The sequence below is a fragment of the Oryzias melastigma genome, linkage group LG17 (genome assembly GCF_002922805.2).
Source record: "Oryzias melastigma strain HK-1 linkage group LG17, ASM292280v2, whole genome shotgun sequence".
In the NCBI taxonomy this organism is placed as follows: Eukaryota; Metazoa; Chordata; class Actinopteri; order Beloniformes; family Adrianichthyidae; genus Oryzias; species Oryzias melastigma.
Window position 1 is genome coordinate 28,921,646 of NC_050528.1, and position 13,223 is coordinate 28,934,868.

The 13,223-nt window shown below is 39.8% G+C and overlaps 3 protein-coding genes across 3 annotated transcripts in view; all 3 read right to left on the bottom strand.

The window, feature by feature from the left end:
* gnal (guanine nucleotide binding protein (G protein), alpha activating activity polypeptide, olfactory type) overlaps positions 1-2,284 on the bottom strand; it is a 62,613-nt gene extending 60,329 nt beyond the window's left edge. Inside the window, exon 1 of the mRNA XM_024281664.2 lies at positions 1,308-2,284. Coding sequence (XP_024137432.1) covers positions 1,308-1,821 — 514 coding nt within the window. The 5' untranslated portion in view covers positions 1,822-2,284. The remainder of the gene's footprint in view (positions 1-1,307) is intronic.
* Positions 2,285-5,013: 2,729 nt separating this feature from the next.
* LOC112152503 (transmembrane protein 14C) lies at positions 5,014-9,404 on the bottom strand. The gene is made up of 4 exons (XM_024282137.2): positions 8,824-9,404; positions 5,970-6,071; positions 5,810-5,897; positions 5,014-5,738 (listed from the first exon to the last, which is right to left on the bottom strand). The coding sequence occupies exons 1-4, from the start codon at positions 8,897-8,899 to the stop codon at positions 5,678-5,680; spliced, it is 327 nt and encodes a 108-aa protein (XP_024137905.1). The 5' UTR covers positions 8,900-9,404; the 3' UTR covers positions 5,014-5,677.
* Positions 9,405-9,604: 200 nt separating this feature from the next.
* The window catches only part of pak1ip1 (PAK1 interacting protein 1), a 4,537-nt gene continuing 918 nt past the window's right edge, over positions 9,605-13,223 (bottom strand). Inside the window, exons 2-10 of the mRNA XM_024281879.2 lie at positions 12,798-12,960; positions 12,530-12,650; positions 12,376-12,450; positions 12,244-12,296; positions 12,025-12,170; positions 11,501-11,598; positions 11,302-11,401; positions 11,084-11,213; positions 9,605-9,917 (exon numbers count right to left, since the gene is read on the bottom strand). Of these exons, the coding sequence (XP_024137647.1) occupies positions 9,811-9,917; positions 11,084-11,213; positions 11,302-11,401; positions 11,501-11,598; positions 12,025-12,170; positions 12,244-12,296; positions 12,376-12,450; positions 12,530-12,650; positions 12,798-12,960 (993 nt within the window). The 3' untranslated portion in view covers positions 9,605-9,810. The remainder of the gene's footprint in view (positions 9,918-11,083; positions 11,214-11,301; positions 11,402-11,500; positions 11,599-12,024; positions 12,171-12,243; positions 12,297-12,375; positions 12,451-12,529; positions 12,651-12,797; positions 12,961-13,223) is intronic.

Here is a 13,223-nt window from a genome sequence, read left to right on the forward strand (position 1 = left end):
CCTCTGGGTAATTCTATCCGGCCCTCCAGATCATTTTTATTGTTTTGTTATTAATGGCCCGATGTTATCTTGAGCTTATTTCTAACTTGTATAATTTTGACCAAATAGATTTTTATGGGGAGTAAAATACTGAAAGTTGATTTATTCTGGAATAATATTCCTGGGTTTTCAGCTATCAATTTCAGCATCTTCAACGGCCAAATTCAGCTTACAGCATTTACACTAGCATTATAGCAGGTAATGCTATATATCTACTTCATAATTATATTAAAAAGTTGTGGTTTTAAAGTTTTAAAATTTTAGTTTTAGAGTGTTGAATAAATGTTTATCCTGTTCGGCCCGTGAACTAGGGTGAGTTTTGGATTTTGCCCTCCTGTGCGATTGATTTTGACACCCCTGACATAGACAATGGACCAAAGATATAGACCAGAGGTGTCAAACTTAGTGGCATACTGGGCCAAAATCTAAAGCACACCTTAGGTTGCAGGCCAGACAGGAAAAAAATGTATTGAATACACTAAAACTACATTTTTAAAACCTAACTTTTAACATTATGATGAATAAAAACAGGCAGGAATATTCTTCCAGAATACATCAACTTTCAATATTTTACTCTCTGGAGACTGTATGTTTTGTCAAAATTATACTAGTTAGAAATAAGCGCAAGATAGCATCAGACTATTAATGACAATAAGATAAAATGATCTGGAGGGCCGGATATAACTTGACTTCGACACATGTGATATAGACACGCAAAAACATATTTTTGGCACAAATAGAACCCCATACAGCCCAGACTCTGCCTTCACTGCTCCCCCTAAGGTAAATTGAGTTTGAGAATCTTGTTAGAGTAACTAAAAATAATAAATGACTGTAGAATAATGAGTAATCTGATGGTGAAAACACTGATTCATCCTTATTGTCTAACCATACAGAACATAATGTACTGAAATACTGAAGGATCTTCTGAACAGTGAGGCTTCCTCTAAAGAGATCAGTTTATCGTGTCTGTTCCTCCAAACTCTCCTGTCCCTCAGCAGATGTCACACCCTTATTTACCCGGCTCCTATACTATCTGTGTGTTTGTACACCCGCGTGTGCTGCTCCGTTTTGACAGCCAACAGAACGCCTGGTTGGCTTTCCACACTCCCCAAACGTGAGGGGATCAGGACGCGTCCACGCCGCGCGTAATGCGCCGCGGGGATGCTGGTGCGGCTCCGACTGCCCTCAGATGTGGCCCAAGGCCTCACCGGGCGGGCGGGCGGCGCGTTTTGGGTTTCTAAGAATAGGCAGAGGGAAGGACCTACCGAGCAGCAGCAGCCGGTGCGTCTGTTTATACTCCCGTTTGAGCTCCCGCAGCACCCTGTCAATGTTCTTACTGACTTTCTTCGCCTCCTTCTCGGCCTCCTTCTCCTCCACCAGCAGTTTGTCCCAGTTTTTCTGCTTTTGGGTGCTCGTCTTTTGTAGCAGCTGTAAGCGGCGGCCGCGCTCCTTTCCCGAGCCTTTACCGGTGCCTCCTCCACCCCCGCCTCCGCCGCCCCCATTCTGGATCAGAACACCGTCGGTGCCGGTGTCTCCACGGCGGTGCTCCCCAGCCGAGAGCCTGGCAGAGTCCCCGGGGCGCACCAGGCCGCCGCCGCTGCCGCTGCCGCCGCGTAGCGACGAAGTCTCCCCGCATCCCCCGGTGTCCTCCTGGCGTGATCCCCCGGCGCGAGGCGGCGCGGCGGCGTCCGGAGGCTGGTCCGAGTCCGAGGTGGCGTTGGAGATCGAGCCGCTCAGATCCCCGAAGAGCCGGGGACGCAGACTGTAGCACAGCCCCATGATGAAAGCAGAGTGTGTCCGTCAGGGGGATTTCTCATCAATTAAAATATCAAAACGATCGCAGATGCGCAGTCAGCCCTAACGAGCCATCGCGTCATTGGCGTCTCCGCGGCGCGAATTCAACCCGAATCTGAGCCCGATGTGTGAATGAATCCCGCTCCGACATCTGCTATATGTCATTTTGCATTTTCTCCAGTCAGCCGTCGCTTCGTAGTTCGTGGATCACCTGATCCTTCAGTGGACACTGCGGGTCCACCACCTTACCGTAACCAACCCAAAGCGCCGCGGCGGACAGACGCGCAGAGCGCGGCGCTCGCTCCCGGAGATCCGCGTGCGCAGCTGCTAGGGGGAATGCGCGGCACGTCACGCTACTACAGTAAAGCCATTTCAAGAATGCTCTTCGAGATTTTCATTCCGCACATTTCATGTCTGCATTTCTGGAGCGTCCGCGTGCGCAGGAACACACCGACGGAAGGACGGCTTCACGTCCGGCTGCTCCCGCTCACGTTAACGAGGCACGCGCCGTCACGGAACCGATGACCCACTTTATCCATCAGTCACTCAGATGTGTGGATCACTCAAGATCTCAACAACTCCTGACAGGATGACCTATCAAGGAAAACTTGAAATGTTTAAATCCCGTATAGTCTCTGAAGCACGTGCTCAAGTTTATAAAGCTCTCCTCATGACAACCATAACCCGGGATGACCCGGGATATCCCCTATACAAACTTACTTTAAATTGACTCTCTGATTTATCTCTGCTGTTATTTCTATAAATTCTTTGGTTCTCTGCATTTATAAGTGTTACAATTCTCGATTTCACACTTTCATATATTTTATTTCATAACATAACATAGGCCTACACATGTTTTTTGTTTAAAAGTGACAAATGTTCATCTGAAAATTGTATAGATGGGTTGGTTCCCGTTTTCTTATATAAGTGTTTTTTTTTAAATCAGAGAATGTTAGCCTTTTTTATTTTCTTAAAGTTTCTATTGAGTTTCTCAATAGTTAAAGAGCGAACAAAAACAACATGAACAGCTAAAACAGTACAAGTCAAGGCCCGGGGGCCGAATCTGGCCCGCCAAGTAATTATATCCGGCCCTCCAGATCATTTTATTTTTAGTGTTATTATTAAAGGCCAAATGTTATCTTGCGCTCATTTCAAACTTGCATCATTTTGACAATATATAATAAAAGTTTTAAAAGTTGGCATTCTGCTAGCTTTTTGGGCTATTTTGGCATTTCAATTTATTAGGCTATTTTGGAGTTTAGCTAATATTTTAGCTACACGCTAGATGTTTTGGCTGATTTAGGCTTTTTTTTTTTAATGTTTTGGAGTTTTTCTAATACTTCAGCTACATGGTAGCTGTTTCGGCTCAGCTTCAGCGTTTTCAGTCATTTGCTTCAGTGTTTTTATATCAATTTCAGCATATTTGGCTGCCAAATTCAGCTTACAGCATTCACACTAGCATTATATCAGGCAATGCTTTATCTCGTTCATAATTATTTTAAAAAGTTACAGTTTTAAAAATGTAGTTTTAGTGTTTAATAAATGTTTATCCTGTTTGGCCAGCAACCTAAGGTGTGTTTTGGACCCTCACATGTTTAGAATTGTTTTAGTCCCTTGACCACCTGATTTCTTTTGGTTCTCTCCTCTCGTGTGTTTGGGGAACTTTTTTTAACCCAAAATGTCTTTTTTAGTCTGCAGATAAAGTTTTAATTTTACTGAACCACAGAAATCTTCTTTCCTTTTCATCCGTTCTGTTGCAAACCTGCTGAGCTCAGATGTGACCCAGATTCCACAGAGAAGTAGCTGTCACACAGATGACAGTATATGTGAGGATGTTGCTGATGGATCCAGGTCCAGTGGAGACAAAGATCAAATGTTCTCCAGTGTGATCTAGACGGTTCCTACATGTGTGGAACAGACAGAGCATTTGGACCAACACCTTCTGATGATGGCAGTGTCTACAGCAAAGACCAGCAGCTCCTGATGGATTTGGAGATGGGGAGCAGGCTGCAGCGCCCCCCACAGGTCGGGGTCTCTAACTACAGCTTTCAAAATAACAGTATGAGGATAGTAGTTCACAAAAGGCTGATATTACTGGAAATCCATTTGCAGAATTTGAACTTTTTTCAATTTTGACTTTTCAACCCGTTATTAGTCAGAGACAGAGAGTTTAAATCCAGCATAATGAAATACAGGTAGAACTGAATCCTCATGTGGCTCTATGGAGAGAAAAAAGACTCAACCTGATTTGTGCATGTGTAATTCTTGATTTGTTTGAAGTTTGGATCGTTATAAATTTTTTTTTTTTTTTTTAAAGGGATTAGAGTTTCGAAAATGCATTTTTAGACTTTCTTATATTAATTATTGGGCATATCTGTCTAAGAAAGTTCAAAACGATTGATGAGAAAACTCTGATGACCCAGCATTCCAGCAGCATTTAAACACATCACGTAAGGACGAATCTCTGAGATGTGAAAAGTCTTATCAGATTTGTGCGTAAATGCAGTTTTGTGTGTGCGTAACAAGTGATTCGTGAATAATTTTGTTTCAGTGTTGTAATTTTAGTTTGTCCATGTTTAAATTGTATTTTTTTGAATTTCTTATTTTTTGTACTTATGCACAAATGTATTAGGAGTTACAAATCTAGGATTGCACACAAAAAAATCCTAAATTATGCACAAATTAAGAATTACACACACACAAATCCAAAGTTATGCACAAATTATGAATTACGCACACACAATCCAAAGTTACACACATTTTAAGAATCACACACACAAATCCAAACTTGCACACAAATTAAGAATTACACACGCACAAATTCAAAGTTACACACAATCCAAAGTTATGCACAAATCTGGGCGAGTCTATTTTCTCTCCATAGTGTCCCAGACCCATTCCCTCACAGCGATACGGACACTAGTAAGTAGTTGTGCGAGATAGATCACAGCTGACACAATAAGAAGGTCAGGTGAGGTGACTCAACGCTCATGTGTGCTAATTAAGCTTAATGACAGCATCACTGTTCTCCCACCTCATTCAAATAAATGGCTCTCAAAACAGTTTTTGGTTTTGCTGCTTTAAGTCATCATTGGCACCTGTTTGGACTGTACCATTCTCAGCTGAAAAAAATCATGAGATATCTATAAAGATATTCAATAAAATACCAACACAAGACAACATTCAATCATTTAATAGACAAAACATTCCAGCTCACGTCTGTTTTGACACTTCAAGTTTTAATTTCGGAAAACCTTAAAGGGTAACCAAACCCTATATCAACTTTTTTTGTCTGTTGACCTCTATAAATGGGGCTTTAAAGGTGCCATCTGTCGGTCATTGCAACATTTTTAAGTCTCATGTCATGATCTGCAGCTCCAGTAATGATAACAGTCCTGTTCCAAGCCCCGCCCCTCTGATTGGATTTTCACATTTCGGCTGTGGGTGGAGTCAGCCTCCAACTTCCCTGTTTGGGTACCCTTTAAATCCTCAGAGCTTTATCATCATCATCATCATCATCCATTAGGGTGCAGCTCTGGGAGGCGAGAAGCCTTCTGCTCATTGGTTTGTAGGAGTTCAGGCTTCATCCCACTGTCTTCTTAGGGGAGACACTTACTGTACTCTATGGAGTTCACATGCATTCTCTGAACCCATTTAATCCATTTTCATGGGGTTGCTGGAGCCTATCCCAGCCACAATTGGGAACATCCTAAATGGGATGGCAGTCTTTTACAGGGCCACACAACAATACTCGCTTACATTCACAAGGAACCATTTTAAAGTCAGCAATTATCTCTGTAGCTCATGTCTTTGGGCTCGAATGAGCTACAACAGCAAAAGTTCAAGTTGAATTAGACTTTTTCTTTAACATTCCAAAGATGATCTTCACCAGCATGAGTCCACTGAAAAATAAACAACAAACAATAAGAGTAAATCAACAGACTGCAGTCTTAAATGTGAGGAGAGGAGTTACCTGGTCAAAGTCATTAATCCAGCTGGCATGAACTTCCCAGAGCTGAGGAATCTGAGTCCCATCACTACAGCCAGTGTTCCTGCCGCACCTTCATTAAAGTCAGCTGTGAGACGGCTGCAGCAGTCCAGACATGCTAACCTTAACAAACAAAGCCACTCACCAAAGGAAACCAACACATTCCTGGGATTCTGAGATGTGCGATAAGCACCCAGAGCGGCCAGCAGACCAAACAGGAGCCCTGCCGCCAGCGAGGTGACACTTCCTGGAGGAGAAGATGGGTCTTGAGTGAGTCGAGGAAAACAATCCACATTTTCACGATTTTTTATCTTTAAAGGGTAACCAAACCCTGAATTAATTTTTTTTTTTTTGCTGGTGATGTCTATAAATGGGGCTTTAAAGGTGTTGTTTGTTGGTCATAGCCACATTTTTGACAAATTGAAATAAAACTGTTTAATTCTTCAAAATATAGTCAAAACCATCAATTTGCTGCCCCCTACAGGTTGAATCGAGGTATTACAGTTGAATTTTGTTATTGGTCAAACCCTGTAAGTTTGACATCATGATCTGCAGCTCCAGTAATGGTAACAGGCCAGCCCCCAAGCCCCGCCCCTCTAACTGGATTTTCAAATTTTGGCTGTGGGTGGAGTCAGCCTCTAACTTCCTGGTTTAGTTACACTTTAATAAGTAGGGCTGCTGCGATTAGTCGACTAATCGATGACCAGACTATTATAATAGTAGACGACTAATTTAATAGTTGATTAGTTGTTACTTAATATCATATGGAGTCAGAGTGCAGTAAAGTTAAAAGTTATGATGGCATTCTGCAAACTTTTTGGACTATTTTGGCATTTATAAAGGTTTTTTTTAGGCTATTTCGAAGTTTAGCTAATATTTCAGCTACATGCTAGCTATTTTGGATAATTTAGTCTTTTTTTGTTTTTAGGCCATTTTAGAGTTTTGCTAATATTTCAGCTGCATGGTAGCTTTAGGATTATTTCAGTCTTTTAGGCTATTTTGAAGTTTAACTAATGCTTCAGCTACATGCTAGCTGGTTTTGGCTAATTTAGAATTTTTTTCAGTTTTTTAGGCAAATCTGGAATTTAGCTGAAATGTCAGCTACATGCTAGCTGTTTTGGCTAACTTAGGATTTTTTCAGTTTGCTAGGCTATTTTGGAGTTTAGCTCATATTTCAGCTGTCCGCTAGCAATTTTGGCTAATTTTTTATTTTTTTCAGTTTTTAAGGCAATTTTGAAGTTTGACTAATATTTCAGCTGCATGCTAGCTATTTTGGCCAATTATAATTTTCTTCCTGATTTTTTTTGCTATTTTGGAGATTAGCTAAAATTTAAGCAACATGTTACCTATTTTGGCTAATTTAGGACTTTTTTAGGCTATTTTGGAGTTTAGGTCAATTTCAGCTGCATGCTAGCTGTTATGGCTAACTTGGGCTTTTTTAGTTGTTTAGGCTAGTTTTGGCATTTAACTAATATTTTAGCTGGACAAATCAGCTTCAGCGATTTCAGCTGTCAACTTCAGTGTTTTTTTTTTGTTATCAATTTGAGCATCTTTAGTTATCAGCACTAGCACCTTCAGCGGCCAAATTCAGCTTACAGCATTCACACTAGCATTATCGCAGGCAATGCTATATATCTAGTTTATAGTTAGTTTAAAGCTAAAGATGGTTAAGATGTGTGTTTTACATCCAGTTTCCACAAGATACGATTAGTCGACTTTTATAATAATGGTTAGTGGCAGCACTATTACTAAGATAAACTCAGCATGAACATAATACATTCTTGAGCTATAGCTTTTTATGTCTTTGCGTGATAGTATCCGATCATCAAATAGTTCATTAAAGCTATCAAACTTTACTAAATCCTCCCATAAATCACAGCATGTTTAGCAGAAAAACCTTGAAGCAGAAGTTTTCTCTGATTTTATCAAATTCTCTTATCACTGTCCAGGGATTTAGCTGCATTCTTCTATAGAGTTCCAGCCCTCAGAGAGGCTTCATCTGTCAGCTTCACTGTCACGACTTTTCTAATGAATGGGAAATGTTGTAATTTTCTGAAAGTTCTTCGATGCTGATCCTCAGTTGGGCACACAAACGAGGTTTCACCTCAAACTCAAAAGGCTGCAGTCTTTTTTCCCATTATGGACTTTAACCCTTTAACAACACCAGTGACGCTTAAACACAAAATCTATGAAATATTGCAACTTTTCAACCGTTAACACGATAATTCCAGTAGGTTCTGAATCTACTGGAATTATCGTGTTTACGGTTGAAAAGTAACAGTAAATCAAAGAAAGTAAACATTGCAGCTCCGGTGTTAAAGAGCTAAAAACCCACTCCACTGAAAATAGTGTTTTTGATGTTTTTACCAAGTTGTAGTTGTATGTTTTTTCCTGACGACGGATATAGAAGGAAAATTAGGCTTAAAATTGAATAGTATTTCTCTATTCCAATCGTTGTGAATCGAGAGCAAACAAAACAATCATTGGGAAAAGCTCATAGGTGTTAAAACAGATCCATGAACGTCTTTGTTCTTCCTGGTCTGAGCTGTAATCTGGATCAAAACTTCATATATGGTATGTGCATCCATCTTTGAAAAAAATGGGATGCTTATTTTCAAGGGAGAAACGAAGACACGCTGCTGGCTCTAGGATGACGTCATGGAATGGGCGGTACCCACACGCAGTGTCAGGTGGAGCCTGAATTTTACTTCCGGGTAGGAAAGAAACTCACAAAAATAACTAATATTTCAGAAATATTTTTGTTTTTTAATGTTTCAAAGGTAATATATGATCATATATGGATACAGTACATGTAGTTTATAGTTCAGCCAATTAAGTCGTTAGTGAATATAATTTTCTTAATTTGACTGGCAGAAAACACAAATATTTCATCATTTATTTAGTTGTCTTTGCTCACAAAGGTATAAATCCACCACAATGAGGATTTATCTTCTTGTGTCTGAACACATTAAATTGTTTGGTGTTTCACACATACATACCTGCCTTCACGAAACCCACAACTCCTCCTGCTGTCACCAAAGCAGCATACACGAACCCAATCCAATCGACAGCCATGGCCTCAGACTATCGGGTTTTTAACAAAAAAAAAACTTTCAAATCAGAGAATTTGATCCGCTTTAACCACGATGGACCAAAGCTCGAGTAAAACTACAACTAGACTCCCCTTTTCATTACAAAAAATATTGGGTTAACAACCATAACCGGGTATTTTTGGACCAAAAACAACTACACAACTTCGGTTCCAGGCATTTTCAAAGATTACCGGAAACCATTCACTTCCTGGGTTGATTTGGGACTTTCAAAATAAAAGCATGATAGATGCATGTAAAGGAGCCAATCCGTGATTTTCTTAAACATTTCAGAGTAAACTATATCCATTAATATGATCATATATTACCAGTGGAACACTAATATTTATACATATAATTCATTTTTGTGGGTTTTTTTTCCTACCTGGAAGTAAAACAACTCTATTAATGAGTCTCCACCTGCCGCTGTTTGTGCGTACCGCCCATTTTACGGCGTCATCCATGGTCAAAGATGGATGCACATACCATAGATCTGCCCTTAGTAGGCCCGGCCATTGGTACACTGGTTCACAACACAAATACACTGTCTGCACGACTGTGCCCTGAGGGGTGGGGTTCTTTATAGTGAGGAATGAACAGTATCATACACTTAAAAGGTCAAAAAGTTGTTTTTTCATGGAATGGGTCCTTTGATGTTTTTAAAAGCTAATAACATAAGAGACAACTTGTATTACAGCACAAATAAAAGCATTTATTTTCTAATAATCTTTATCTATTTTTTTCAGAAAAGCAACAAGTTTTTAATGGCGGGATGGCAACAACAGACAAAGAGGAACCATTATCTTAAAAACAACATTGAATTGTATCAGTGTGACAAAGCAAATTTACATATGACACAATAAACTGATATGGTGTAAATGCATAAATACATCTTTATTATTTTCCGCTCTTTTTCTTCTTCTTAGGTTTGCTCTCATCCTCTAGAATGACTTCTTCGGCAGCAATTTGGACTCTCCTCTTTTTTGCAAGAACTTGGGTAAGATCTGAGGATACAAAAATGACAATATAGATTTAAGAATGGAACAGAAGGAACACAGTTTAGACCAGTGGTCCCCAACCTTTTTCACAGACCGACCTGTTTGAGGCTGAAGTGGGCTCCAATTGTTTTTTTATGTCTCCAGTTTCCATTCTTAACTTTTGAGGGTAAAGTTTATCTTTATCCTCAGTAAAGTATCTGCTTTCAACTTTATTTGTTCAATAGATTTAGTGTAGGAACCATGAAAATCTGACAGGTTTTCCTTGAACCTGTAATTGTCAAAGTAGAAGCTAAAAAAAAAAAAGAATCAAACACCAAGTTTAGCCTCGTCCAACTTTTAAGGTGTGACAAAAAAATTCAGAAAAAAATGAGTCACTATAACTGATATTTTCTAAATATGATAATAAATAATTAGAGTGAAAAGAAAATGTTCCAAGTAGGTTTGCTTTTTTTTTGTTAACTTTGGGGGATTTAATTTAGCGGTCAGCGCAGTCGCTTTAACAAAGTAGTGGAAGGATTTTTGACACGAGAGCGATGAGAGAGACCTAGCTGCAGACAAGATGGCACCTGACATCATCAGTAGGAGTCAAAATTATGCAGCTTACCCTTCCTCTAACTCTAATCCTAACCAAAAAGAGTTCACAGTTGTAGAAAAATGTTTTTATTGAAACATAAAATGGAAAGAACCACAACTGTTGGGGTTGGCAGTTGAAATAAAGTTTTTTCGAGTGATATGAGGGAACTTCTGGTCCCGGTTGAGGACTTCCTGCTCTGGATGTTGATGTCTGCAGCCAGCTCTTTATGGAGAGACTTGACATGCTTCAAAAATGAGTCGATGCGGTGTGGAGAATCCATCAGTTTTTCAAAATAAAACATCCTTCAGAATCAGATTATGAATAAATCAGTTTTTTTCCTGAATGACCCCGTACCAACAGTTCAATGGATTGTTAGAGGTCCGCAGTCTGAGGTTTGGGAAACACTGGTTTAGATAGTAAAATAAAACAGCCTCTCTAGACTCAATGATCCTTAAATAATTCTAACTTATTGATTTGTTACAAATATTTAGCATTGAACGATATTTCCAACTTATTAGCAATTAAGAAAAACAGTAAGTAAAACAATTATTTTCCTCATAATAGAGAAATAAAGAATAAAACAATGATTGTTCATCACCTTTAGATGTGGTTGCTTCAGATGCTGGTTTCTCATCCGTTTGCTGTACTGAGGACGGGATCCACACAGCAAGGCAGGTCAGTCTGGCTGATGTGTTCACTTCCCCCAGAAGAGTCGGAGACTCCAACTTCTGATATGAAAGCAAGAAAAAGGACCTATTATCCATTATGATCATTTTAGCTTTTTCTTGTGTGTCCTTTGCTAAAGAAGAACCAAACCTCTTTCAGATGGATTTTCCACATTTTGATGAAGCCATCATTTGAAGCAGTCACCAAAACACAATAATCCTCCGTTGTGAAACTATCAACCGCTTTCACTCTGAAATCACAAACAAAAGTGAAATCGTTCAACTGCATCTGAAACAAACGAGCTAAATTGTGATTAACTCAACAAGAAAAAAGGCTAAACTGAATTCACCTGGTTTCATGAGCCTTGAACTCACACACCCACTTGGCTTTTTCAACGTCACATAACCGAACCGACTCGTCATCTCCAGCAACGGCCAAGATGGAGTTCTGAAAATGAAACACGAGTAAGCTACAGATTTATTTATGTCATTTTAACCTTGGTAATAATGGAGTATAATAATACATTTTGTTTGTTGGTACTTCTTATAGCATACAGACAAGGTCACCTTCTATTTAAAAACAGACAAAAGTTAAAATAAATGAATGTCAGCAAGGTTAACAAGGTTAATCATCTCTAGTGTTGAAGTCCAATCAAAGTAGGGGAGTTTTACGCCTCAGCTTTAACACTGGTTGTAAGTATTTGGTGCAAGATGAGATAGAGATAGATAGGGAGGGACCAGGTAGTGAGGATTTTTAAATGTGTGGTCAAAGACTTTAAACTGGGGAGCACATTATGTTACCGTGGTTGATTTGGAACGAGTATTCTTCAGAGATTGGAGTGAAACCAGGTGAGGGGTGTGTAGATAAACTTACATTTAGGAACTTGAGAGAGGAGATCCTTTTGGGGTTTGTGATTGTTCCCGTGACAGAGGCCGTCTCCAGCTTGTAGATGTCGACTTTATCATTTATCACCACCACATATTTGTCCCCATCAGGAGACCATCTAACTATGTGTGCATCTGTGAGGGGGAAACCAAGACAGTTAGGATACATTTTATGCTTTACTTGCACCAAAATTCAGAAGAAACTTACTTTGTTTGATGTTTTTGATGAAAGCGGACCTTCCATTAACGAGATTCCAGGTTCTTAAGATCAGGAAAAAGAACGATTACTTCCTGATAAAACATTTCCAACAATTGACTTTTTCAGGGAACTGGCCTTCACCTTAGAGTCTTGTCTGTTCCAACTGAGAGAGCAAGTTTTCCTGAAGGATGGACGGACAATGATGTGACGTGACCTCTGCAAAAAACAAAAAAAGACATCTTACACAAAGACTGACAGCAGGCGGCCTGAAAGCAGAGCATTTCTGCATCCATACTTATGAGCTTTAATGGACTTCAGACACTCCCACTTCTTTGTGCTCCACACGCACATCAGTCCGTCCTCTGCTCCGCTCAGTAAATGAGAATCCCCATAAAACTGAAGGCAAGTGATGGTGCCTGTGGAGCCAAAGTCTCATTAAGTGTTCTATTGTCCAGTTTTGAGAAAACTAGTTGCTACACTGATGCATCATGTGCAGTACTTGGGTATCCACAGCAGTTCATCAATAGAACCAGAGAAAAGCAGACATAATGGAGAGACCTTACCATCGTGATGCAGCAAAGCCCCATGCTCGGTTCGTTTCTTCATGTCATACAACTGAATGGTCTCATCTTTGCTTCCTGTGACGACAAACCTCTGGCTGGCTGCTACAGCTGAGATGGAAGCTGTGTGAGTGTGATGTGTGAAGTCAGCCTCAGCGGTCCACTCCTGCAAGATGAGCAAAAACACTCTTCTGAAGCCCCTCTTTTTCATCCAGATCACTTTTCTAGTTATTAAACTACAAATCAGCAGACTGTGTGCAGCCTGTTATATCAATACTGTCATCATGTTCAAAGACAGCATCTCTCACAATAATTAAAAACCTAACACATCCATTTAAAGGAACAGACACAATAAATCACATCAAAATAATCGCAATATACTTCATAAACGAGTACTTATCAACTGAACATACTTTTTCACCAGTTTTT

What these genes read in the sequence shown, in the direction of transcription:
- LOC112152503 (XM_024282137.2), bottom strand. Translation starts at nt 8,899, where the DNA reads ATGGCTGTCGATTGGATTGGGTTCGTGTATGCTGCTTTGGTGACAGCA. An exon ending in TGTGGGTTTCGTGAAGGCAG is followed by an intron (nt 6,072 to 8,823) that starts GTATGTATGTGT and finishes CTTCTCCTCCAG; the next exon opens with GAAGTGTCACCTCGCTGGCG. An exon ending in GAATGTGTTGGTTTCCTTTG is followed by an intron (nt 5,898 to 5,969) that starts GTGAGTGGCTTT and finishes ACTTTAATGAAG; the next exon opens with GTGCGGCAGGAACACTGGCT.